The 23,086-nt window shown below is 42.3% G+C and overlaps 2 protein-coding genes and 1 long non-coding RNA gene across 3 annotated transcripts; 2 read left to right on the top strand and 1 right to left on the bottom strand.

Annotated features, from left to right (window-relative positions):
- Window positions 1-105: 105 nt before the first annotated feature.
- atmin (ATM interactor) lies at window positions 106-9,254 on the top strand. Its single transcript, XM_061814201.1, has 5 exons — window positions 106-227; window positions 684-953; window positions 3,572-3,697; window positions 5,570-5,769; window positions 5,859-9,254. Exons 2-5 carry the CDS (start codon window positions 720-722, stop codon window positions 7,630-7,632), a joined length of 2,334 nt encoding a protein of 777 aa, XP_061670185.1. The 5' UTR covers window positions 106-227; window positions 684-719; the 3' UTR covers window positions 7,633-9,254.
- A 469-nt stretch (window positions 9,255-9,723) lies between these two features.
- On the bottom strand, window positions 9,724-17,660 carry LOC133497930 (uncharacterized). The gene is made up of 3 exons (XR_009794147.1): window positions 17,152-17,660; window positions 10,332-10,511; window positions 9,724-10,241 (listed from the first exon to the last, which is right to left on the bottom strand). It is a non-coding gene; the product is annotated as an uncharacterized LOC133497930 (long non-coding RNA).
- LOC133497927 (protein phosphatase 1 regulatory subunit 3E) lies at window positions 11,586-22,119 on the top strand. The gene is made up of 3 exons (XM_061814203.1): window positions 11,586-12,965; window positions 14,417-14,563; window positions 17,656-22,119. Exons 2-3 carry the CDS (start codon window positions 14,523-14,525, stop codon window positions 18,764-18,766), a joined length of 1,152 nt encoding a protein of 383 aa, XP_061670187.1. The 5' UTR covers window positions 11,586-12,965; window positions 14,417-14,522; the 3' UTR covers window positions 18,767-22,119.
- Window positions 22,120-23,086: the final 967 nt, after the last annotated feature.

Below are 23,086 nucleotides of genomic sequence, written 5' to 3'. Positions count from 1 at the left end.
TTTAATGTTGAATGGTTATTCAGAACAGGAATGAAATACACTGTACTTTGAAAAATAAATTACATTAAATAAGTACATCCCAACTGCCTTTTGCCACCGATGTAACGAACCGGAATGCTGGCCCGTCAACCGGAAATAGCCACAAATTGAAGCTTCGTGCATTCCCGTTCCTCCATTGGTCTAGCAGGCTGTCTGTCAAATTTCCGGAGGCACGACTACAGATACAGGTAGATACGACACGCCCTTGTAAGCAGCGTGCCTATGGCGAATCAAAGCTAGGGGGTCAAAGGGTGCATTTAATGCGAATTGTCGATATCAAAACTCGAAGAGTACGGTTACCATGACACCGTGCCACGTATGGTTGTGTCAAATTCCGTTCAATTACGCCGAGTGCATTGGGACTTCCTTACACTTGTTAAAAAAGAAAAAAAGTTTTCGTTTACGTCAAACAAAGTAGATTGATAGCATACGCTTTGGTCTTGAAAAAAATCACTAAGCTTAATAGAAATCGGTTGATAAATGACCACGTCGCGATTTAATTTGTATATCCATGCATAGACTTCAATGGGAACGTCGACCTTTACAACATGGCTGCCACGGTTGCTACCCCGGCTGCTCGTACCCGTTAGCGTATTTAGCTTTGATATCTATGCAAGTCACTGACACTGCCTATTCAATCGTAGCGTCGTTGACGCGGGAGTGACTGTCAACACAGAAACATGGCTGCCTCGTCGGCGAGCCGCAGGGCGACGAATGGAGACAACGCACACAAAGGTAGCCCCGGCGGTCGCGAAGAGCCCGTGTCGCAGACTCGAGAGATAATCAAACCCTCGATACTGGAACTGACCAAAGAAGTGAGGACGAACATTTTGTGCACCGTTGAAGGCTGTGGCAAGATTCTCCCCAACACACCTGCGTTGAACATGCATCTTGTGAAGTCGCACAGAGTGAAGGTAAAATTGGTTTAGAAATCACTGGAATGTGCTCGGGGTCTCGCCGCGAACTGACGGAGCGAGCTAAGGAAGCTCGATATCCCAAAAACGTTCACAGGGGAAAAAGGATGCAAGTCATCCATGCGAACTTCATCGTGTAGCAAAAATGTGGTGATGCTTAAGAAATGACGTGATGGCGTTTGTTTAACCTTAGCGAGAAGTTCTGGCATGCTTTACGTGTGGAAAGTGGCAATATTTCAGTTTGCTCTATTGTTGTTTTTTCTTATCGATTGCTGATTTGATGCACTTGGCTGCGAATTGTTAAACCCGCGAGTTTGTTCCCTGAATTGTCCTCATTGATTCATTCTTCGTCATTCAAAGGCGGTATTCATTGTTAGCCAGCGTGAATGCAGGAGGCAGTGATCCACTCTCAACACCTTGAATGAGATCTTTAGCATGCAAATATGTCTGTTCTGACCAAAGCTCTTTGTTTATATTGCCACATTGGGAATGGGAATCAGGCTCTTTACAAAACGTTTATGAAATGTGAAGCACAGTTAGAAATGAAAATGAAACTCTTAAGTTCCGAGAAACATTAAGTTAACAATACGATCTAAAATGTAATTTGTGCCTTATTCTGAATTATTTTTTTGTTAGTTGTATTATCCATCCATTTCTGACCTGCGTATCCTCATGAGGGTCGTGGGAGTGGTGCAGCCTACCCCAACGATCTTCATGCAGGAAATGGGGTACACAAGCTGGGATTTTGTTATTGTTTTTATCACTTTTCAGTAACCTTTTTGAAACCTTTTTGGGTGTTGCTAATGTATTTAATAATTCAGAGGGGTATGGAAACAAATAAACAACATGCTTAATAGCTCACCCATGTTATTAATATTAACGACATTCATCTATATAAGGACACCGATCATCTTAATGTCTTAATGTGCCCTGCAATTGGCTGGCAACCAGTTCAGGGTGTACCCCGCCTCCTGCCCATTGAGAGCTGGGATAGGCTTCATCACTTCCGTGACACTCGTGAGGATAAGCGGCTAAGAAAATGGATGGAAGATAACAATTGTGACCAAAAAAAAAATCAGAAAAAAATTGATTTGAGAAACATTCAACCTAATCCATTCAACGCTAAACTCTCTTGAATTAGCCACAAAGGCAAGATATTTAATATCAAACTGATGATGGACTGCGTTGGTGTTTTTTATTTATTTTTTTTATTTATTTTAAGTATTCTCTGATTTTGAGTTTGCGACAGGGGCATGTTTACCACCGTTTTACAAAATGTGTGACTATTTACACCCCCCAAAAAAGATCTGTTTGAACATTGTCTTGTCTTTGTAGTGAATGGAAGTGAAGTCAGGCGAAGGAACCCATTTTGTGAATTGGTGACATTTCACAGCACACCACAAAACAAATGTCAGAACAGTATGAATTATGAAATAGATGTGCCATGATTACGCAAGAACGAATGGATTATCAAATTAATCAATCTTTATTACTCCTTGAAAAATGAACCACTCTGAGTGATTCACTGGACTCTAAAAGCTTTCGAAATGTTTTATTTTTAAACCTTTCTACAAGCCTGGATTTCTTTCTCAGTTCCTGAATTTCTTTAAATCTCGTCATGACGTCTAGCTTTTGAGGATCTTTTGCTCTACTTCGTCAGGCAGGAGCTATTTGAGTGATGCCTTGATTGAGAACAGAGAAGAGCCAACCTGGGTGTGGCTAAAGAATTTGGACACGGGTCTGATAAACCACAGTTTAATGGGTGAAATCACCTTTTCTCATGGAATCATGTATTTTTTTTTTTCCTCCCTTATTGAAAAAAACCTGCCTTTTGTTTTTATCTATTTGACTAAGATTTCAACATGTTTGATAATGGGAAATATTTAAATGTGACAAACCTTCCAGTTTCATGGGAACAAGTGTCCAATTTGTACCTCCAAAGAAGGCCTGATAATAAAGACAAAAAGACTCCATCAGTTCACTAAACGGGGACACAGATTGTGTTAATTTTAATTCATAGTGATTTGGCAGTTTTCCCCGATGCAGCGATTGTTCTCTCGTCGATATGACCGAGCGCTTTAGATAACCAAATTACTCACTCTGTATGGGCACGTGCATTATTCATGAGGTCCAATAGTGAGAATGCTGTGTTTTTATCATAACCTTTTCAGTGCTGCCTTTGCGCCGCTGCAGCATTGCATAACAGTGTTGTATCTGCGCGTCTCTGCAATGGAACGTTTATTTAACAGGACTCTGGCTTTTGCCTTCAAGCACAGGATTTGGTTCAAGGCTGCTAGAGCATTTGTTGTTAACATCAGATATCGCCAGCTCCTTGTGATTAACCTGAGGGTGTAATCATCAGCTTTAGCGCCTCTGCTCCCGCTACTCTTGGAGCATTTTGAGGTGACCTTCACCACATTCTGGCGGTAGCATTAAACAGCTTATGAAGCCCAGAGAATTGTTAATGTGCAATGTTTTCTGCTCTTAATGAATCTCACAAAATTGAGCATTATCACTTAGTATTTTCGTAGAGAGAGACTGGTATCTTTTTGCTAGCTTCTGTCACTCTTGCTGAAAGCTTCTTATTAAGTGTAATAAAAAATACTTTGTCTCCCCAGGATGGTATTGTCAACCCCACTGTGAGAAAGGACATGAAGGCGTCAAAAAAGCTTTACTGCTGTCCCATTGAAGGCTGTCCTAGGGGACCTGGCAGACCCTTCTCCCAATTTTCCCTGGTGAAACAAGTAAGCCTTCACAAAGCCTTAGTCTGACAAAAGAATTTTTTTTTTTTTTTTTTTTTTTTTTTTTTTTTGGTGGTGGCACCAAAGTGGTGCATTTCTTCAACTGGAGTATAAATACTCACGGTCGGACTCGAACTTTGAATCAAATCAGCAAATGAAAAATCCAATTTATTTGAATACTATCTATTGAAGCGGTAAAAGAGTTGAACATTTTTCAGCGTGTCTGTCTGTACATATGTTTTTCTTTTCAGTTTAAATCATCATACCTTAGCCAATGGTCGGATCTTGGGTCTCTCTTGTGTTTGTGCTCTAACGGACTCGTCCAAGCTGTCGTCTTTCATCTAGCCTGCTTCTACTTAGCCTACTGACTACCTAGCTTCTTTAGCTTTACGCTGTGTTTGATCAACTTTCTTCCATTGTATCTCCCACTGTGCTGCGATCGCCTTCTCCCGCAGTGGCTCATTTTTTTTCTTTTTTTTTTTCTTTTCCCAAATAATTGTTAAGATCATCTTTGTGAAGTTACAACGTGTACACTGGTTGAATCTATGCAAATTAAGTCAAAATGGAAGCATCCATGGGTACCATTGCAGTGTTTGTCAGAATAAAGTATGGTGAGTTTATTCTCACTCAATTTGATGATTGGAATCATTTTTGATTCGCAAGAACTCTTATTCAGAATGTTTTCTTCATTGGTGTTCGCAAGGCAATCCAAAACACTGATTCATTCATAGCACTAATCAATAGTTCATGACTGCAGACACCAATCGTGATGGTTAATTTCTTTGACTTCTTTTGTGGATGTGTTAGCATACTATAGTTCTCATCCAGTGACGTGTGAATTGTGTATTTTTATCCTGTGATGAATTGGTGACCAGTTCACCCACATGCACCAGTGTTTCTGTTTAGCTCATTGATATTGCTTATCTGTGTTTGTGGGCTGGGAGTATAGTTGCCTTTTTCACCCACCTTTTTACGCATAACCTTGAAGCTATTACCATGGAAACAAAAGCTTCACATAAAAAGATCGGAGGAAGGAGTAACACCAACGAACATCAGTTAAGACTTGGGCTTCAGTCTATCGACCTTGACTACTATTAAGGACAAAGCCCGTGTTTTAGCGCACATGAAGGATGCTAGTCACATGCTGTGATGACATATTCACCGTTACCCCAAGCTCTGCCTTTATTGATTTTGCAGCACAATTAAACTTCATCATCTGGTCATTTAGGTCCATTTGTTCAAGCAGACACTCTTCCACGGTCACCATTGTTGTGGCTTTCTTCGTTGTTACGTGCTCTCACAAGTGGGTCTTTTGATGGAGGCAACCAATCAGAATAAAGGGGATTGTCTCAGACAAATAAAGAAAAAAAGAGAATACAAAACTCTTAAATAAGTAGGCATCAAATGGGGCTTTTCTGGACACGGGTATGACAAACCACGGTTGTTATTTTTGTTTTACTTATTTATTTATGAAATTGACATGTCTATGTTAGCGAGTCTCTCATGGAGGTCTTCATACCCAAATTACAGGACCTTTAAACATTGCTTCTAGGGATCGCAACCGATTACAAATAACCAGTTAGAACCGGTTTTCGTTTTTTTAAAACCGAAACCGTAATCGGAACTTGTTTTATTGGCAGACATCAAAACACAACTCGCATAACTCTGTGAACTCGTCACTCCGGAAGATAACAACAGTCCGTGCGGAACCCCGCACCCCAACTCGAGGTTCCGCGGGTGAATTATGTAAACACCACAATGGTACCGGTTTTAAAACCGGTTAATCGTTTTTTTTGCGTGTTCGGTTAAAACCGGTTATGAAAGTAAGCGTTTTTTTGCGATCCCTAATTGCTTCATCCTTTATTTCTTTTACAGCACTTTATGAAGATGCATGCAGAGAAGAAACACAAGTGCTCCAAGTGCAACAATGGCTACAGCACTGAGTGGGACCTCAAGAGGCACATCGAGGACTGTGGAAAGACTTACCAGTGCACGTGTGGCTGCCCCTATGCCAGCCGGGCTGCACTACTGTCGCATATCTTGAGGACGGGGCATGAGATTCCTACCGAGCACAGGCATGCATTCACTCCAACAGAGTAACTACTGTTAACTAACTAAGATAAGTATTGCTGTAATATCTATCTCTGTATTTTTTTTCTTTCAGAATTCCACCAGTCAAAAAGCGAAAGATGGAGAAACTCTCCACTAGATCTGAAAAGATAAAGATCAATGACTCTGTGATTATTCCTTCAACTCATGAGCTAATAGAGGATTCTTCATCTTCTGACATCATCATTCAAAGCCCGGACTCTGCCAGTCAGTCTTTCAGCGGCCACAAGAGCCTCCAGAAGCAGCTTTTACCCAAACCCAACATGGCATTAGTCAGCGTGCCAGTAATGCAGCTAGCCCATCTACCTGTTCTCCTCCCGTCCACAGAAAGCGGCAATCTTCGCTCGGTGGTGCTTACCCTCAACAGCCAAGGCTCCGTTAACACCCTTCACCTTCTGCCACAGGCCTCAGGAGCTGTGGTACCTCAGCTGGATGCTAACAGCTTAGGTTTCCAGGATAGCATGCCTACTTCTCGCTCTGGCCTTGGGCCCATCAGCACAGGGGTGCAGGTGGGACTTGACAATTTGCTTGCACATCACTTAGGCAGCATCTTGGGAGCACAACGTGGAAGGAGCACCTCGACTAACATTCAGACTGACAAGTCCTACCTGTCAAAAATGCCTACAGGGGTTGGGGAAGGTATCGGACTTTGTACTGTGGGAGATTCCGCTGTGTCATCCTGCTCCCAGACAGACATCAGTGTGAGTGCCCAAGTCCTCCTGCCTGTTAGTGTTCAAACCCAGACGTTCCAAACCCATGTCAGAAGCACTTCCACTATTGGGGCTCAGACAGACAGCCAATCCCTAAACCAAAGCATTTGCCTCTCCTCTTCTTCACCTCCACCACCAAGCAAAACCAGGCAGACGCAGACCTATTTCACAGTCCCGCAGTCAAATGACAAGGCTCAGGATCAGGTCGTAATGTGCGCCGACCTTTTCAGCGGCGATGCCCTCAGCGTTTCCACCCAGACTTCTCTGCATGTGAATGAGCCTCTGGAAGCCACAGGAAGGAGTTTGTATGAGGCCACAAAGGCAGCAGGAGGCATGTGTTTTGGGGTTCAGACAGATTTGCTGAGCCCAAACAACGTGGCAGATAATCAAACCCAAACCATCACCTTGTTAAATGACCTGGAAAACATTCTGTCTGACAGCATGTCAGGCCACCAAGTGCTAACTGCTGCTGCCACAGACTGCGGGTCAAACCTGGGTCCCGTTCAGGAGCAGCACAGCACCATTGACTTTGACTTTGAAGAGTTTCTCAGCTCAGTTCACATTCAGACACAGACAGAGGAAAGCGATCTCGACGGCCTGAACAGTGACACACCTCTGGAGTCTTTGGACATTCAGACCCAGACCGATTTCTTCCTGATGGATGAACTGGACGAAAGCGAGGAACCAAGTCGAACCCAGGCCAATGACTTGGAGCTGTTCGATACTCAGACTCAGACTGACCTCAACTTCCTACTGAACGCCGGAACCCACATGCCACTGAGCAGCATTCTGCGCCATTCAAGCTTTTCTATGAGCACAGAGTCCTCGGACACAGAAACACAGACAGACTTGCATTCATTTGCTCCGTGCCTCCCTGTACAAACCCCGGTCGGTCAGGGGGAGCAGGTGAGGCTTTTAAACAGCACAGAGACACAGACCAGCCAGGCGGAAGGCTTCGGACACCTCTTCTTGACGAGCAACCAAACACAAACGGTCATGGATGACTTCTTGTCGGCTGACTTGCTGTGGAACATGGAGTCCCATTTCAGCTCAGTAGAAACGCAGACCTGCCAGGAGCTTTGTGCTCTCTTTCAGCAGCCCGCAAGACCCAACACTTGAAGTTATTGTTAACAAGGCCGCCTGATCTTTTTGCGACACGTTTTCCCGTGACTGCCTCTCTCAACCGTAGGAATGGGTGAAGGATGTCCCTCACTTGAGCAGCAGTGAAGATGAAAGAAGTCTGTGAAAATGTTTGAATCATTCCACTGGGGTTGTCTTGACCGGAGCGTTCCAGGTCAATATCAGATTGCTTTGTGCACTTTATTAGCTCAATGGGCAGGATGTTTCAACTCCTGACAGTTTACATATTTATTAGCGCGCACACGTAACATGTCTTGTCTGAAATGCTAGTTTTTATTTGTGTTATCCAGTGTTATTTGATGTTTGCTAATACTTTATCTCACAGATTAAAAATTTTGCATATCATCCAGTTAATACAGACGACTGAAGTTAAAGAGACATTGACTGCAACGAGAAAAATAAAACCTCAGCTGTACAGTTGACACAAGTAGCTTTACGTGTGTTTTAGCCTTCAATTTGTCATCTGAAAATATTAATTTGGATACTAAGCCACCCATGGCTTTTTAAATTTAATCTAAAGGCTTCCGCACTTTTTCGGAGCCAAATTGTAGAGTTCTGAATCAACAAGGAAGAAAAAATAAAGCATTTGCACAAGAAAGAAAAAAAAAAGTCAGTTGTGCCACACCTTTCGATTGGAAAGGGGAGTGTAAATTGTCATTTTTTTTAAGTAAACCCTTCAGACTAGGTTATCTTTTGTTCATTAGGTTGGTGTAAATGTACCCAACTCCTCACTTTGGATCTTCTGCATTTGCTTACTTCACATAAACACAGCTGATTAGCATTAGCTGCTATTTTGGCACAGTTAACGCATGTGTTCTGTTGTCGGAAAATATTCAATTTAACTTCTTTAATCTGCCATTAAAAACATTGCTGAGGTTTAGTTTTTAGCACATCAAAACCTGTTGATTTTTGTTATGCTGCGTCGCAGCGACTGACCTCGATTTGCGTTACCTCGAATTAGTGAGGCGTACCAAGCCACTAATGCGCTACAAAGGAAGCAGTGATTACTGGTCAATGTAATTATCAATTTAACGTTTTGGTGCCTTAACCCAGTGTTTGTGTTTTGTTTTGTTACGCATTACGTGAAATAATTTGTTGTTTTGGAAGACAAAAAAGGTGTTTGCATGGGTATATATTTTTTTATGGTCGCATGTTAGGAGACATTTCTGTCAGAAGACTTGTGCTGTGTCGCGTCAAGATGCAATGCAACATTTCACAGGAAACAATTTGATGAGTCCCTGTTTTCATCGCTGCTGATGTTTGTAGAGGCTAACGTACAACATGGTCAATTTTCTTCACGACATTTAAAGATTTTGACAAATACTGTTTTCATTACTCGTGGCATTATCAGTTATGATGTTAATTCATAGCTTGTTTCTTACAGGAACAAAAGATACGTTTTACAGATTTTGGTTTAGCCTGTGTGGAAATGTGGGATCCGTTTGTATTCTCGAACTCACTGTCCTTGCCTCATTTTCTGTTACGGACATATCAGAATACATTTTGAAACTCAACTGCAGTACATTTTGTTGCCTTTTGTTCCCAAACATCACAACAAAGCATTACTTCATATAGTGGGCGATTGCATGTATTTTCATGGCACAAAAGGCTTCGTTTGGTAAAACTGTCGTATTCTATGTTGCCTTGATTATATGTTGCAGCTTAACTACAAAAGTTCCTAATAAACAGCAGGAACGTTCAAGTGTGCTTCTTTTCCCCGAAATGGCCTTGGGTACTCATAAATTTTCGTTTGCATAAAAAAATAAAGGCAGCCTTGTAAATGCTCAATAGATGTGCGGAATGCTGTTTCAAGACTTGTTTTTGACAAACATCTGTTACAAGAGCTTGCGTCCAACTCAATGTTGCTTAGGAACTAAAATGACAAAAGACACAAGGGAACTCGCCGCTAACTACAATCCCAAATCAGTCTTCACATACTTTAATATGCGTGGGCAATAATCAACAGGACATGAAACCTTGGCGCTGGAAATTAGCATCCCGAATACGGTGGCATGCGTATTGAACGGTATAAAAAGCTGAACATTTGGTACATGAGCTGTTTAAAAAAAAAAAGTTCCTGACATCTTTGGTTGGTGATCCTGGGTTATTCATTAGCATGCAGGGCTGACCGTTGGCTGTCATCATTTTATTGGAGGTAAAAATGTGAAGTTTGTGATGGGAACGACTTTGCTTCGAGGCTGGCGTTTTGTCGGTTTGGAAGGCCTGCCCTTTGAAATGTTTGGGGGTAAATGTTGCAGATGCAAAGGAATCCCGATAGGATGGCCTCTGTCTTCGTGGAGCAGGTGTGATAAGTCTTCTTCCACGCCGTCCAGTGGATGCCATTCCGCGGATTCCGGGTCTGGTGTGGCCTTCTGGCTCGACGGTGTGGATTTCTTCAAGTTGTGAGGGCTCGATTGAGACTCGCTACAGTGCTCTCCGCTCATGGCCAAGGTGTCGCCGTAAAATGTCGGATCTGCGTGTGAGGAGGGCGGATTGTCTGTCGCTTCCTTACGCGGCTTTGGTTTCTTGTCTCTCTTTTGGGGAAGAAGAATACCGCTGACCGGAGCAACTCTGTCCCAGCCCCGCACCTAGAGCAACACAAATTGTCATTTTTTTTTTTAAGTTTAGTTGACATATTCAATTCCGTAGGAATCACCAAATCATAGAATTGCACTTACAGCCTCTTCCCAGCCGCAGTAGCAGTGATACTCATGTGGCTCCAGATCTTCTAAAAAGGCCTCCTCACTCATATCGAGCAGGATATCGACGTGAATCCTTTGGGCTTTGTACAGCTGCTCCTCAACTGCATCTTCCTGATCAGGAGTTCCATCATCTGATCCATTCATACCTGTGGGCTCCTTTTTGGGCGAGATAGTAAGTTAAGACAAGAAAAAGTTGATTAGAATAAAATGAATTGAGACGGTCACTCATCACATCTAAATGTTAAAATGAAAAATGTGATTAACAGTTATGGATAGAACACAATTGTAACTAGAGATGCTAATGCCTGTCAATCAAATACAATGCCTCTTTTCTGGATGAATTTCGATAATTTTCCTCCTATTGTATCCAGAAGTTATATTATAGAAATGAGAATATGGTAAATCTTATTAAAAGATTACATATTTACGCAGGATTTCAGTGGACATCATTAGGATCTAGTTGCCATCAAAAGCAATTGTACATTATACAAAATTAAAAACACCCATGGCACCTTCATGGTCTTTTCAATTAAGGTGGACATGGAATACGTATGGGTCATTTCAGAATTGGAGGACATTTTCTTTCCCACTTAGGTTAATCCACAGGTGTCAATCTCCAGGCACGGGGGCCAGTCCGGCCCGCTGCATGATTTTGTGTGGCCCGCAAAGGCAAATTATGAGTATCAACTTGCATGATTTGTGTTAAAATTTCAAATTGTCCTGTCGTTTATGATAACGTTGAGATTTTGCAAGCATTATTGTGTGCCCAGAGATCAGCAATAGTTAAAAAACCCATTACCCTTGATTTCTGATTCCAAAACTAGCTCATAAATTTCATGTGTAAATGATTAGGCGAAAGATTTTCGTGGTTTTACGGTCATAACGGCCCTCTTAGGGAAATCGTAACTACAATGTGGCTCAAAAATGAGTTTGACACCCCTGAGTTAATCCATGCAAAAGTGTGGAAATTCGAGCTGTTCTGAGACCAAATGTAACTAGCTATAATTAAATTTATAATAACTTTAATTTGAATTAATTAATGTTTTCTTCTTTGTGATTGTTCAAACATTAAGCAGACATTTTAAATAGTAGTAATTATGCTTTTAATTCCTCTCAAATAACACCATCTTGAGGAATAGAATAGAAAAAAAATGAGTCACAGCACAAATTACATTCATCCACCATTTTCTACACACACCTCTTACCATTATCAAGCTAATTGCAATTGCCCTGACCTTGTGAAGACTGGTAAATTGACTTGTTAATTAATTGGACACGAAAAAATTGCCACTAATTGTGTTGTGAGTGTTGTATTTTTTTCTCTATGTGCCCCGCGATTGGCTGGCAACCTGTTCATGGTGTACCCCGCCTCCTGCCCGTTGACAGCTGAGATAGGCTACAGGACTCCCGCAACCCTTGTGAGGATAAGCGGCACAGAATTTTTTTTTTTGTTGTTGTTGAAAATGGAGTTTCCTCAAACAAATGCAACCCTGTTATTCATTATCATATAAAGATTCTCTTTATTGTATTCTGTCACTCAGGTTTTCTTGACCAGTTAGCATAACAGCTAATGGAGCTAGCAAGTACTTGAAGCAGAAAAACTAATATTGAAATGGCTTTGCAAAAAAATGAAAAAAATAGTAATGCAAACATTAAATTAGCAAAAAGATTTATTGTTAAATATTGATGAAATCCCGTGTGTGTTTTTCAGGTCATGTACTATCTGTAAGAGAGGGTTGCTACAAAAAGCAAAACGTATATGAGAAATATCTCTTAAAACTCTGGGGTTGATTGAGTTCAATACATGAACTATGCTGTTGTTTACCGTTTTTCTTGAAAAGAGGACCCCAAAAAATTGTTTTTGTGTTTGTGCCTAGAAACTCTCCTTCAATTCTGGAATTACCAATGAAGGTAAACTACCGTACAGTAGATGTCATCTTTCCAGTCGTAGCTATACTGCGTTTCAAACAAATGTTCATTCAAACCAATGCATGAACGATAATGGAAACCCAACAATTAGAATGCAAACATTTTTTTTTTTTTTTAATTTGGAGCTCACGTGAACATGATCAGATGATAAGCACTCCCGAGTCTGTGCCGTTACCATTCATAGACACAAACACCTTGAACATTATAAGGTAAACATTTTAGTTCCGCTTCATGTTGCAAAAGAAGCCGTTACGTATGGCGGATGTATGCATACACGCAAACGTTTTGGGCGACAACAGCCGTGATGACGTAGTCGGGTTTTTAAAAAAAAAAAAAAACACAAATGTATAAAACGGCGTGTGACGTCACGACCAAAATGGGCGGAGTGTTTGTTCGGTCGGCGTCGACATGTATGGCGTGACCGGACCGGGATACAATTTTGCCAAAAGCTTGAAGCTTGAACGAGGAAGCTGATGTTTCCTGAAGCACTGACAAATGTCGAGTTACCCCCCAACCCCCTCACCCCGGAAAAGTTTACCACGGCGAAATAGATTCATTCACGTCGTGTGTCTGATATAATATCTATAAGGCCTAAATGTTTGGCTCGGGGCAGCAAAGTGCATAAATCACGTTTTACACCATTTTGTTGTTTGGAAGTGTGTTCCTCTCGGTCCCATTCTGGTAAGTCCCAAAATTGACATTTTCTTAGAATAAGACCATTAATATCAGTGATTTTGTGTTGAGTGATTTCTTAGGCAAGCACTGTATCATCTATTTATAATGTGTCTCAATCCTGAAAGTGAAGTATTTTTAAAAATCAGTTTACATAGTGTAGCTTTGAATTTTCAGTGTATTGTAACTCAATTTAAACACAAAAATGTGTGGCTTTACTTTTCTCAGTCCAAACAATTGCGGTCTGTGCATTTTTTGTGAACACCACATATTCTCAATCTCAAAAAAAAAAAAAAAAAAAAAAAATGTCACAAGTATGCACATTGAAATGATGGTACTGAAGTCTCATTTTGCTCACAGATAGATTTATGCCGTTAGAAATTTGGGACTGTTTTAATTGAACAAAGTTCACAGAGCAGCACGAGGAATCAGCTGTTAAAGCGTTGGCCTCACAGTTATGAGGACCCGGGTTCAATCCCGGACCCGCCTGTGTGGAGTTTCCATGTTCTGCCTGTGCCTGCGTGGGTTTTTTCCGGGCACTCCGCTCTCCCAAAAACATCCCAAAAACATGCAACATTAATTAGACACTCTAAATTGCCCCGAGGTGTAATTGTGAGTGTGGCTGTTTGTCTCTATGTGCCCTACGATTGGCTGGCAACCAGTTCAGGGTGTACCCCTCCTCCTGCCCGTTGACAGCTGGGATAGGCTCCAGCACTGCCCGCCATCCTCGCGAGGATAAGCAGCATAGAAAATGGATGGATGAACAAAGTTCAAAGTAAGCGTGAATGACAAACAGCTGGATGTACAGATTAGTTGTACCTTCTGACATCTAATGAAACAATATTGCTCCGCCTGTCACTATGTGATGCTGGCATAGATAAGCAAAGCTATTTGTTGTTGATAAATGCTCATTTCCAGAAAAACAATTTGAAATGGAATAATTTCCTGCAACACTCCTGATGATATCTCACAGTACACTAGTTTGCCACGGCACCCTGGTCAGGAATTACTGCGGTACATTTCACGCATACTCGAGTGCTGTAACTAACATTTTGCTCCAAATGGTGGTGAATGCAGTTTTTAATTGTGAAGGGCTATACAGTGGAGCCGCCGCCATTGAACGCAGTCTGTTATGCTCAAAACTTTTATGTATTGTGCTTTGGAGGAAAGGAATCGCATCGGTAATTAGTTGAAAGTGCTACGGATGAAAGTGTGGGGTGCTGCGACTTTATGATGTTACATTGCATTGTGAGGTATAAATGGCATATTATACCTCTAAAGGGATTTTGACATTTGTAATTCTGATAACCGCTTACAATCGAGGTCCCTTAAACAGTAAATAATTGACTTACAGCTTTATATGTTTAGTTTTACTTTATTCAAGGGGGCAATTGTGGCCAGTCAGTGTACATCTCGTCATTCTGCCATAATAATCATGTCTCCTAAATTCTCACGCACAGGTGTGGTCACCGCTGATGCGAAATGTTCAAACCAAGCGGAAACGTAATCCGTCTATGACCGTAAAGCTGTTGGACAGGCAGAGACCATAACGGCCGAAGTTGAAAGATGGAGCGCAGGCAGAGTTTGAAGCAGCAGCAGAAGATGAGGTAGGTAGAAGTATGTAGACAGCAGGCAAAGATGGGATACAATGTGAAATACCGAATAAATGATTGTACACAAGACCAACGAGAAAGGAGTTTAGGTCCGATCTGAACACTTGAGTGTGGTTAATTTGAGTCTTTTCAAAGATAATACAGTGGAGAGCAGGTGGTACACAATTTCACATGATTCCTATTTAAAGCAGTGTTGTAACTGGACAATGTCGAGGCTGACTCATTTCAAAGAAACGAGCTGACCCTGTTCCAAATGGTTTCATTCAGTTTTTCTTCTGAGGCTTTTAATCTTTCTTCCGGGTCAGCACTTTGGCTGTTGAATATTTTGTGTTGTGGATTTTTTTCCACTGCCTTAACTGACACCATAGACTCGTTTGGTTTTTTTTTTTTTAAGCCTCCGGCACGGTAGTTTGACAGATGCACCCAAACTGGCTAAACGGGATTTTGACAGTTTTCAAGTATATAAAGTGTGCATTCCTCATCTTTTCCTGAGTGACAACCAAATTCAAATTTAATGATATAGGACTGACTTTGCTATCTGTAAAGTTATGAGATATACTTCATTGCCTAACAGCTCAACAAGACTTGTCAGCAACATCACGTGACACTGTTGCAGAAACGTGTTATGTGCATAAAACCTTTTTCTGTCATACACACACACCCTGTAAACCACTGGTGTCAAACTCAAGGCCCGGGGACCAGATCCGGCCCACTGTATGAATTTTATGTGGCCCTCCTAGTGAAATCATGTGTATCGACTTCCATCATTTTTGTTCAAATCTGTACCAAAATGTCAAATACCACTGGTATCAAACTCAAGGCCCGGGGACCAGATCCGGCCCACCGTATGATTTTTATGTGGCCCTCGTAGGGAAATCATGTGTATCGGCTTCCATGATTTTTGTTCAAATCTGTACCAAAATGTCAAATTGTCACGTCATAAATGATAACGTTGAGATATTGCAAGCATTTTTTTGCTAGCAAACATCAACAATAGTTGAAAAACTCATGACCCTTGATTTCAAATTCCAAAACGATTTCATAAATTTCATGTGTAAATATGATGAGTCAAAAGCTTTCACAGGCAAAATGGCCTTCTGAGGGAAACCCTAACTACAATGCGGCCCACCCAAAAAATGAATTTGACACCCCTGCTTTAAACAGTAATTCACCTTTACCAAGTGTCATTTGAATAATTTTCTCCTGCAGCCCCTTTTGCTTCCTGTTATACTTCTAAATCCATAAACTTGAGTCAGTTCTTAAAGTGACAAAGGAACTTGAATTGCCTCATGCTGCCAAGACCATTGCGATACAGAATCAATCCACAAAAATCTTTCCCACTAATGTTGAGCTCATTGTTATTGCGCTGTCTCGGAATCTGCTTTCCTGAACACTGAAAACATTAAATTAAAACTACTCTTTGAAGAATAGTGATGAAGGGATGAAAATATCATTTGGATTACAAACATTTGCCGGATCCAACGCCGACATTCTACATTGGCCCTCATTGTGTAAAGCTTGTGAAAAATTGAAATTTTTGTAAAATGACATATTTTGGCTGTTAACCTCCATCGTGACTGTCTAACCTGGGCTTTGTATGAAAGTGTCAATTTCATTTTGAAAAAAAAAAAAAAAAAACAAAACTTAGGTTTTGAGTTCATATCTCATTAGGGCCTCTAATCCCCAAGAGGGTTTGCGTCAGGAAGGGCATCCAGCGTAAAAACTATGCCAAACAAATATGAGTGTTCATCTGAGATGTTACACTGTGGCGACCCCTAATGGGACAAGCCGAAAGAAACTTCACGAGTGTCCCAAAAAGGCCCCTCTTCCAGCGACTTCTGTTTGACCCACTTTTGTATCAGCTTTGCCCATATTTGGCAAAGACTGCCCCCTTTTCCTCTGATTTCAGGCCTTTCAGTTATTTTTTTTTTTTTTGACTGAAAAATCTGCTCTATGGTGAAGTTTACTTTGGAGACTTTGCTGCGTAAGCTTCTCACCAGTCACTCCTTCAAACTCCTTTCAGTTTAGATGGCCATGTGACTATCGGGAATCGGCAATGCGGGGAAAAAATAAAAACCTTTTCAAGGCTACAGGAAATACCCGGCTGTCTGATTTTGCCAGAGCCATAAAGGGTTAACTGTATTATCAATCGCTACGATGTCATCGCCCCATGTGCAAAGAGGCCATTTTGCGTCCTGAAGCCACCAAATACATTTGTTGCTTCCATATTAAATGCTCGATTTCCAAAGGTCTTCATGCTTCAAAGGAAAACAAGACCCGTTGCAATGTCCATCTGCATATTTTTGTGCCAGTGACAACAATGGTTATGCTACTTAATGTTTAAGGATCGCTAACTTCACCGTTAGCCATTTCTGAACTGACCTTTGTTGAATTGAATTTCCTGTAGAAATTGAATTTTACTCTTACGTGCTACTTTGGACTACATGAGCATATTACGGGATTCCATTGCCATTTTTAACCAGATTTTTTTACAACTTCTCTGACAATAGACGTCAAAGTAAACAATAAATCAGATAAAAGTGGAGCAACATTGCAACTCGAGTATGAACGTGTGGACTCACAATCCTCGTGGCGTGAAGGTTATAGTTATCTTGTCCCTCGAACTGTCTTTTGAGTTCCACTTTTGATCCACAGCGAGTCGGCGAGCAACGCTGTCGCCATGGCAACCCTGCTTTTGCTATCTGTGACGTGGGGAAGTGGGCGGGGCGCAGGCACCACTGCTGCCGACGGCGGAATTTCACTTTTTTTTAATGCAATAACAGCAGTACACATGCGTGCTTGATCGTAAATGGCAAAGTAACGATGAAGTTACTCCGTCTCACACGTGCACTGTGACATTATTCCAAAATGCGAGAACCACCTTGTCTCGAGCGAGTCAACGTTCCGATCCGCACGTAGGCTTCACAGTGGAGCCACCCACGTCCACCACGTTTTGACGTCACATACCACAATATCACGCGAGAGGGCGATCTCGACTCGGTGGAAGTGTTGCCTTTTCCCCCATTCTGAAACATCAAGGCAAGTGTTTTCTTATTCGCCGCCTCTTGCTACGTTTAAACTGACAGATCCGATGGAACAAAAGGCGCTCAGCATCCCACGCGTCAATTGGTCCCGAGGTCCGGAGTCGAAGTGACGCAGCCGCGGCGCCAATCCGCGAGTGGGACACTGCCACCCGTCGGCTCGGTTTCCCCAGTCGTCGGTCGCCACACGACCACCGCGTCGGGCTCTGCAGTGCAGCGGCTGCAGCGTTGCATGGAAGCAGAGCGCGCGCGACCTTCCGCCGACATGCTGCCCCCGAAGACGTGCCTGCCCAGGAACTACAGCTGCATCGCCGGGCTCTTCGGCAGCCTGGCCGCGGCGAATCCTCGACTGGAAGATGGTGACGATTTGGACATCATGAACGGCACCTGCGAGCCCGCCGAGAGCCCCGTGGTGGACGAGAGGCCGCGCGGCCGGGAGACCTTCCTCAAGCCCCCGCAGAGCCCAAGCTTGCGCCGGAGGTGCAAGTCTCTTCCCACTCCCACGGAGAGGGCCAAGTTGGAGATCTCCCGCAGCCGAAGTCCAACAAGTCAGAAAAAAGTGCGCTTCGCGGACTCTCTCGGCCTGGAGTTGATATCCGTGAAACACTTCGACGACTCTGACGAGCCGGAGGTGCCCGAGCGCATTTTGGCCAAGTTACCCAAATGCACGGACGTGAACCACGCGGCCTCCACGAAATTCCCCCGACCCCTCGCGCAGTCCGTTTTCATGGAGCTGCAGTTCACCAGCCCGGGCGCCCTTCCGGGCTTCGAGCAGAAGGTGCGGGAGGTCAAAGTGCTGCTGGAGAGCGTCGAGACCGGCGAGTTCAGCCTGTCGGGCTTCGTGCGCGTCTTGAACCTGGCCTTCGAGAAGAGCGTCTCTCTGCGCTACTCCCTCAACAACTGGATCACCTTCATGGACAGCTTGGCGTCCTACGTGCCGCACTCGAGCGACGGTGCCACCGATCGCTTCTCCTTCAAAGTGGTCATGCCCACCTACATGGAGAACGGCGGCACGCTGCAGTTCGCCATCAAATACACGGTCGACGGCGAGGAGTTTTGGGACAATAACAACGGGAATAACTACAAAGTGCGGCGTCACCGGTTCAAGATGTCGCCTCCGAAGGAGTGGGAGAACGGATGGATCCACTTTATTTAGGATCAGACGCGCACGGCGTGTGTGCGTTCATTGCAAACCCCCCCACCCCCCCACGGTACCTTTTCAAATGACTAACGTGTATAAATGGGCGTTATTTGTGTCTGCGCGCGCGAGAGTAAGGGTTAAATACACGCAGTATCAAATAGACGTGGCGTGAGCTTTTAAGGTGCCCGATGAGGGTTAATTTGCCTTGATGTCAGGGCTCAGTTCAGCTCGGTGCCCTTTGGGAGGGCACGACCACGTTATGTAACGTGGAAACACGTGAGGAAGGGGAGGGGGGCGTGCGGGTCCACTCCATCTCCGCTCTTTGCAGGAGATGCTGCAGCCTCTATTGTTGTGAGGTGTTTTTTTTTTTTTTATTATTTTTTTAGCTTTGTACGGATAGAGCAGTATGGCCCATAATTATAGGGAGGAGGGGCACACAATGTGACGTTGATGCCTTGAAGGTGTAGCTTGCTTTGGGGCGGGGGCTAATAAAAGCCTAATCGAACGCACATTACCTTCCACAGCTCATTCATCTATTATGTCATGCCATCAAATGCCTTCGAAAAACATGGTATAGCAAGCAGCGCTTTTGATATTTTTAATTTTTCTCACTAAGCATATTTTTTCCAATGACTACATATTTTGTTGCCATAGAACTACGCCCCCCCGAAAAAAATTGCAGTTTTGGCCCTTCTATTGTGTTAAGAGAGTGTAGCTTCTATCTAAAACACTAAAACCTCCACGATATTACCTCTTAACCCATTCCCTTTTGAAAGTAGTGTAAGGGGACATGTTGACTGAGAAATGGTTATCTTTTGAATAAAAGTATATTTTTAACAAATAGCATGCCCCCCTTCCCTCTGACTTCGAAGCTAGTTTTCACTGGTGATTGTTTTCTGTGAGTTGTCGTCACAAGAAGAAAGCGAGTGTAAAACATCACTTTCTTTGATATATTTGTGTTGTCACTGTTGAGATGGAGTGCAATGCTCTAATATTGTTCAACATTTATAGTGGAGTTTTCCCGAATTTTACAGATCAAGATTAGGAATATGGTCCTCCCTGTTGACCCAAGTTTACTCAAATCTATCCTTGACAAAGTCATGACACAGAATCTTCATTTACTGCAAGAAAAGATGAATACAATAGCAATTTTGCAAGGAATTGTCTGGCTGCTTTATAATTTAAAACAATGGCTTTGTGGCATTTTAACTAGGGCTAAATGGACTTGTAACAAAATATATTTTGTGTCCCAACCAGAAGTTTGGCAATTTTTTTTTAAAGAGCTTTCTATTCACTTGACTTGTCTTCCAAATTGCACTTCTTATCATAGATTTGGTCTTTGTGGGTTACAGCTTTGCTCACATTGATTTTGGTTTCAGTGTTGCTCACCCTTGGCGTGTCAATGTGTGTGCAATGCTATCACGGTTATCTGTAAGTGCAAGTCAGAGCACTTTTTAAAATTCTCTCCGTCTCTGCTCCGAACATTGTGTTGTTTACATTACAGCAGTCTCGGAGGGGAGCTCTTCATTTAATGATGCAATTTGGTTGATGTGGACATAAAAAGTTTTCCAGTAAGCACTTAGCTTTTGGAGCACATCCACTGTGAAGCGCCCAATCCATTTTGGAACAACAACAACAACAAAAAATATGTTTCATGGTTCAATATTTGACTGCTAAGCATTTTGGAACAAAGTTTGCCTATGTAGCATTATCGCACACTGTATGTTATTCAAACGTGATGTGGAAAGTCGGCTGCTTGTTTTGTTAGGAAAGTGTATTTGCACATTGTTAAAGTCGAGTCCGTTCAAGCATCCATGCAAAGTAGCAAAGTTCAGAACATGAGATGCATCAATAATTCAACAAGATGGCTAGTGGTTATGTTTTGTAAGTTTAGTCAACCAAATTTAAAAAGCAACTCTTTCTACAGTTGATATTATTGCTTCTTAATTGCAAGTACAAAGACATTATTTCAACACGCTAGCCAGCTGTTGTTATTGATACATCCCCAATGAAGGGCTGACGCAGATATTAATTTTAACTGTTTAAATAATGCTTCTCATCCGAGCTCACAGATGTATGTATATGTGTACTGTATTATAAATGTCAATGTCTCATATTGAATGTCTTCATAGTACTGTTTGCAATGTGTGTACGAAACATCTTAGAACCAGGGATGCAAATCGCTTCAGTTTTGTCCTTTGGACTTTCTCTACAAAAACCCAAATTGAAAGCACTCAGTCAGATCATGACGTGATTATGAAAACATCAGTTGGGGAAATGAAAAATTCACAATGTAATTGAACGGAGACCCGTTGCACCATTGCAAGTGTGTGTTGCCTTACTGTTTGAAGAGGTTACTAAGAGGTGAAACTGTGTAAGTCCTCGTTTGTGGGGGGAAAAATGTGATTGCAGAGAGCCAGAAATATGTCCAGTGACACTCGTCAAATGGCGAGAAGTATGAGCGCCTTAATATTGTAGCCGGTGCTGGGTGAGTTCACGCCGTGCCATTTAATGCACTTTGAAGGTAGGATGAGGAAAGAGACAGGGTTGACCGTACGTACATGAGGCAATAGCTTTTCTTGTGAAAATCGGTTCTGCAATATGCTCCCATCTTTTCCAAATTCACTTTGTTCTTTCACGGGCGCTTTAAAACCTTGGGTTGTTATTTGGGCAAATGCGGGAGTGTCCGCCTAGTGATTATTTTCCTATGCAACCCTTTTAACGTAACATCTGCTGTGTCTTAAAATGTTGTTTTGTCTCTGAATGTTCACCATGTTTGCATGCACGCACAAGTGAAACAAACATTTATTTTTCTGTTTAACCATAGAAGCCACTATTTTATTAAATAAATACTCAATAAAAAGGTTGTAACAAATGCTCAAGGTAGTTGTTCGTTTTTCCTCGGTACTGAAGGTCTAGCTATATACTGCAGCGTGTTTCATAATTGAGTTATGTATAAACATTTTGTGCTCATGTTAGATTGTGATGTGCAGTGCGTGACTGGAGAGCTGCAAATGTGGCACTTGTCAGTCGAGCAGATCATTTTGCAAGGCCTCCTGGTGGTCCCAAATGGTACAGCGGCACGTGCACTGCAGTGTGCTGCTACCATCGCCATTGCCGACATGGCTGCAGTCATGTCCTTGGAAAGACTCCAGACTGCCCCCCTATCGCCATTTATGATAGGAGAGTTGTTGGACTCGGACACAAGAGTTTCATGAAAGCAAGCAGTAGGAATGTTGTCACATTATGTCACATGACACTTTCGTCCATCAAACCTAAGCCTATCAGAAACAATACTTGTCACTCATACATTCGGTATTATCACAAAATAAAAAAGCCAACTCAGTGATGGCTCATAAATCATCACTGGAATAAACACTGAAGTTAAAAAAGAAATGCTTTTAAGAAAGGGCAGGGTCTTGACCTGTTTGTTTACACAACTGTACAAACATTTGAGAAAGGTCTTAAGTGCAAGTTTGTCAAAGATATGCAGTGTTTCTGTGTAAACACTGGAGGGGGGGGGTTAGTTTTAAATAAAAAGTTGCCTACTGGGTGCAATTTTGTGTTTTTCATACATGCATAACCCTGTTGCAACGAAACATTTTTTCAGATTTCTTTTGTAAGGTGCTAACAATGCAGTAAAGTACATGGCAGAATGAATAAAAAAATTGAGTGAGTTTGTTTTACCGTACTGTTTCGAGAAGGGGTTCTTCCCAAGAGCTACCTACAGTGTTGAATAATATATTGTAGTCACTTTTTATATTTTTAGAATTGTAATGCGACCCATTGCAAGAGATAGCAGATGTCTTTATAGATTGCACATTTGTAATCGTTATCACGTTAATTAACATACTTGTCCACTTCAGAAGATAAAGTATAATAAGATAAAGATGTCTGGCCAATCAGACATACAAATATGGCAGAGGATGATGAATTACTGTATTATGTAATTTATATGCTTACATATTTAGTCAAGTAGTCTTGCTGTGCCGCAGGGTAACAGCTGCATACTGACAACCTCTGAATGTGGTTGTACGATAATTGGTCTCTCCCCGAGTGGGTTTGCTCTTCTATTTGCCAAAAAGCACAAAGGTGCTTTTACATCCCACCTGCATAGCCTCTCTACCTTCATCTTGAGGGATATCCTTCAATTTTAATGCTGTTCCGACAATGGTGAACGCGAGCGCTTGCAATTGCACTCGAAATGATTCATGAGACGGGCAAATTTTCTTTCCCTTGCAGCGGCAGCTGCGTTCCTGCTGTGTGAGCGCTGGACCTGAATGATTACGTTGCAAATGGATCTTTTACAACCTTGGAACATAAATTCTCTTTTTT

This window comes from Syngnathoides biaculeatus, chromosome 3, assembly GCF_019802595.1.
Source record: "Syngnathoides biaculeatus isolate LvHL_M chromosome 3, ASM1980259v1, whole genome shotgun sequence".
In the NCBI taxonomy this organism is placed as follows: Eukaryota; Metazoa; Chordata; class Actinopteri; order Syngnathiformes; family Syngnathidae; genus Syngnathoides; species Syngnathoides biaculeatus.
This window is presented reverse-complemented; position numbering and strand designations above follow the sequence as displayed.

What these genes read in the sequence shown, in the direction of transcription:
- atmin (XM_061814201.1), top strand. Translation starts at nt 720, where the DNA reads ATGGCTGCCTCGTCGGCGAGCCGCAGGGCGACGAATGGAGACAACGCA. An exon ending in TGAAGTCGCACAGAGTGAAG is followed by an intron (nt 954 to 3,571) that starts GTAAAATTGGTT and finishes TTGTCTCCCCAG; the next exon opens with GATGGTATTGTCAACCCCAC. An exon ending in GAGATTCCTACCGAGCACAG is followed by an intron (nt 5,770 to 5,858) that starts GCATGCATTCAC and finishes TTTTTCTTTCAG; the next exon opens with AATTCCACCAGTCAAAAAGC.
- LOC133497927 (XM_061814203.1), top strand. Translation starts at nt 14,523, where the DNA reads ATGGAGCGCAGGCAGAGTTTGAAGCAGCAGCAGAAGATGAG. An exon ending in AAGCAGCAGCAGAAGATGAG is followed by an intron (nt 14,564 to 17,655) that starts GTAGGTAGAAGT and finishes TTAAACTGACAG; the next exon opens with ATCCGATGGAACAAAAGGCG.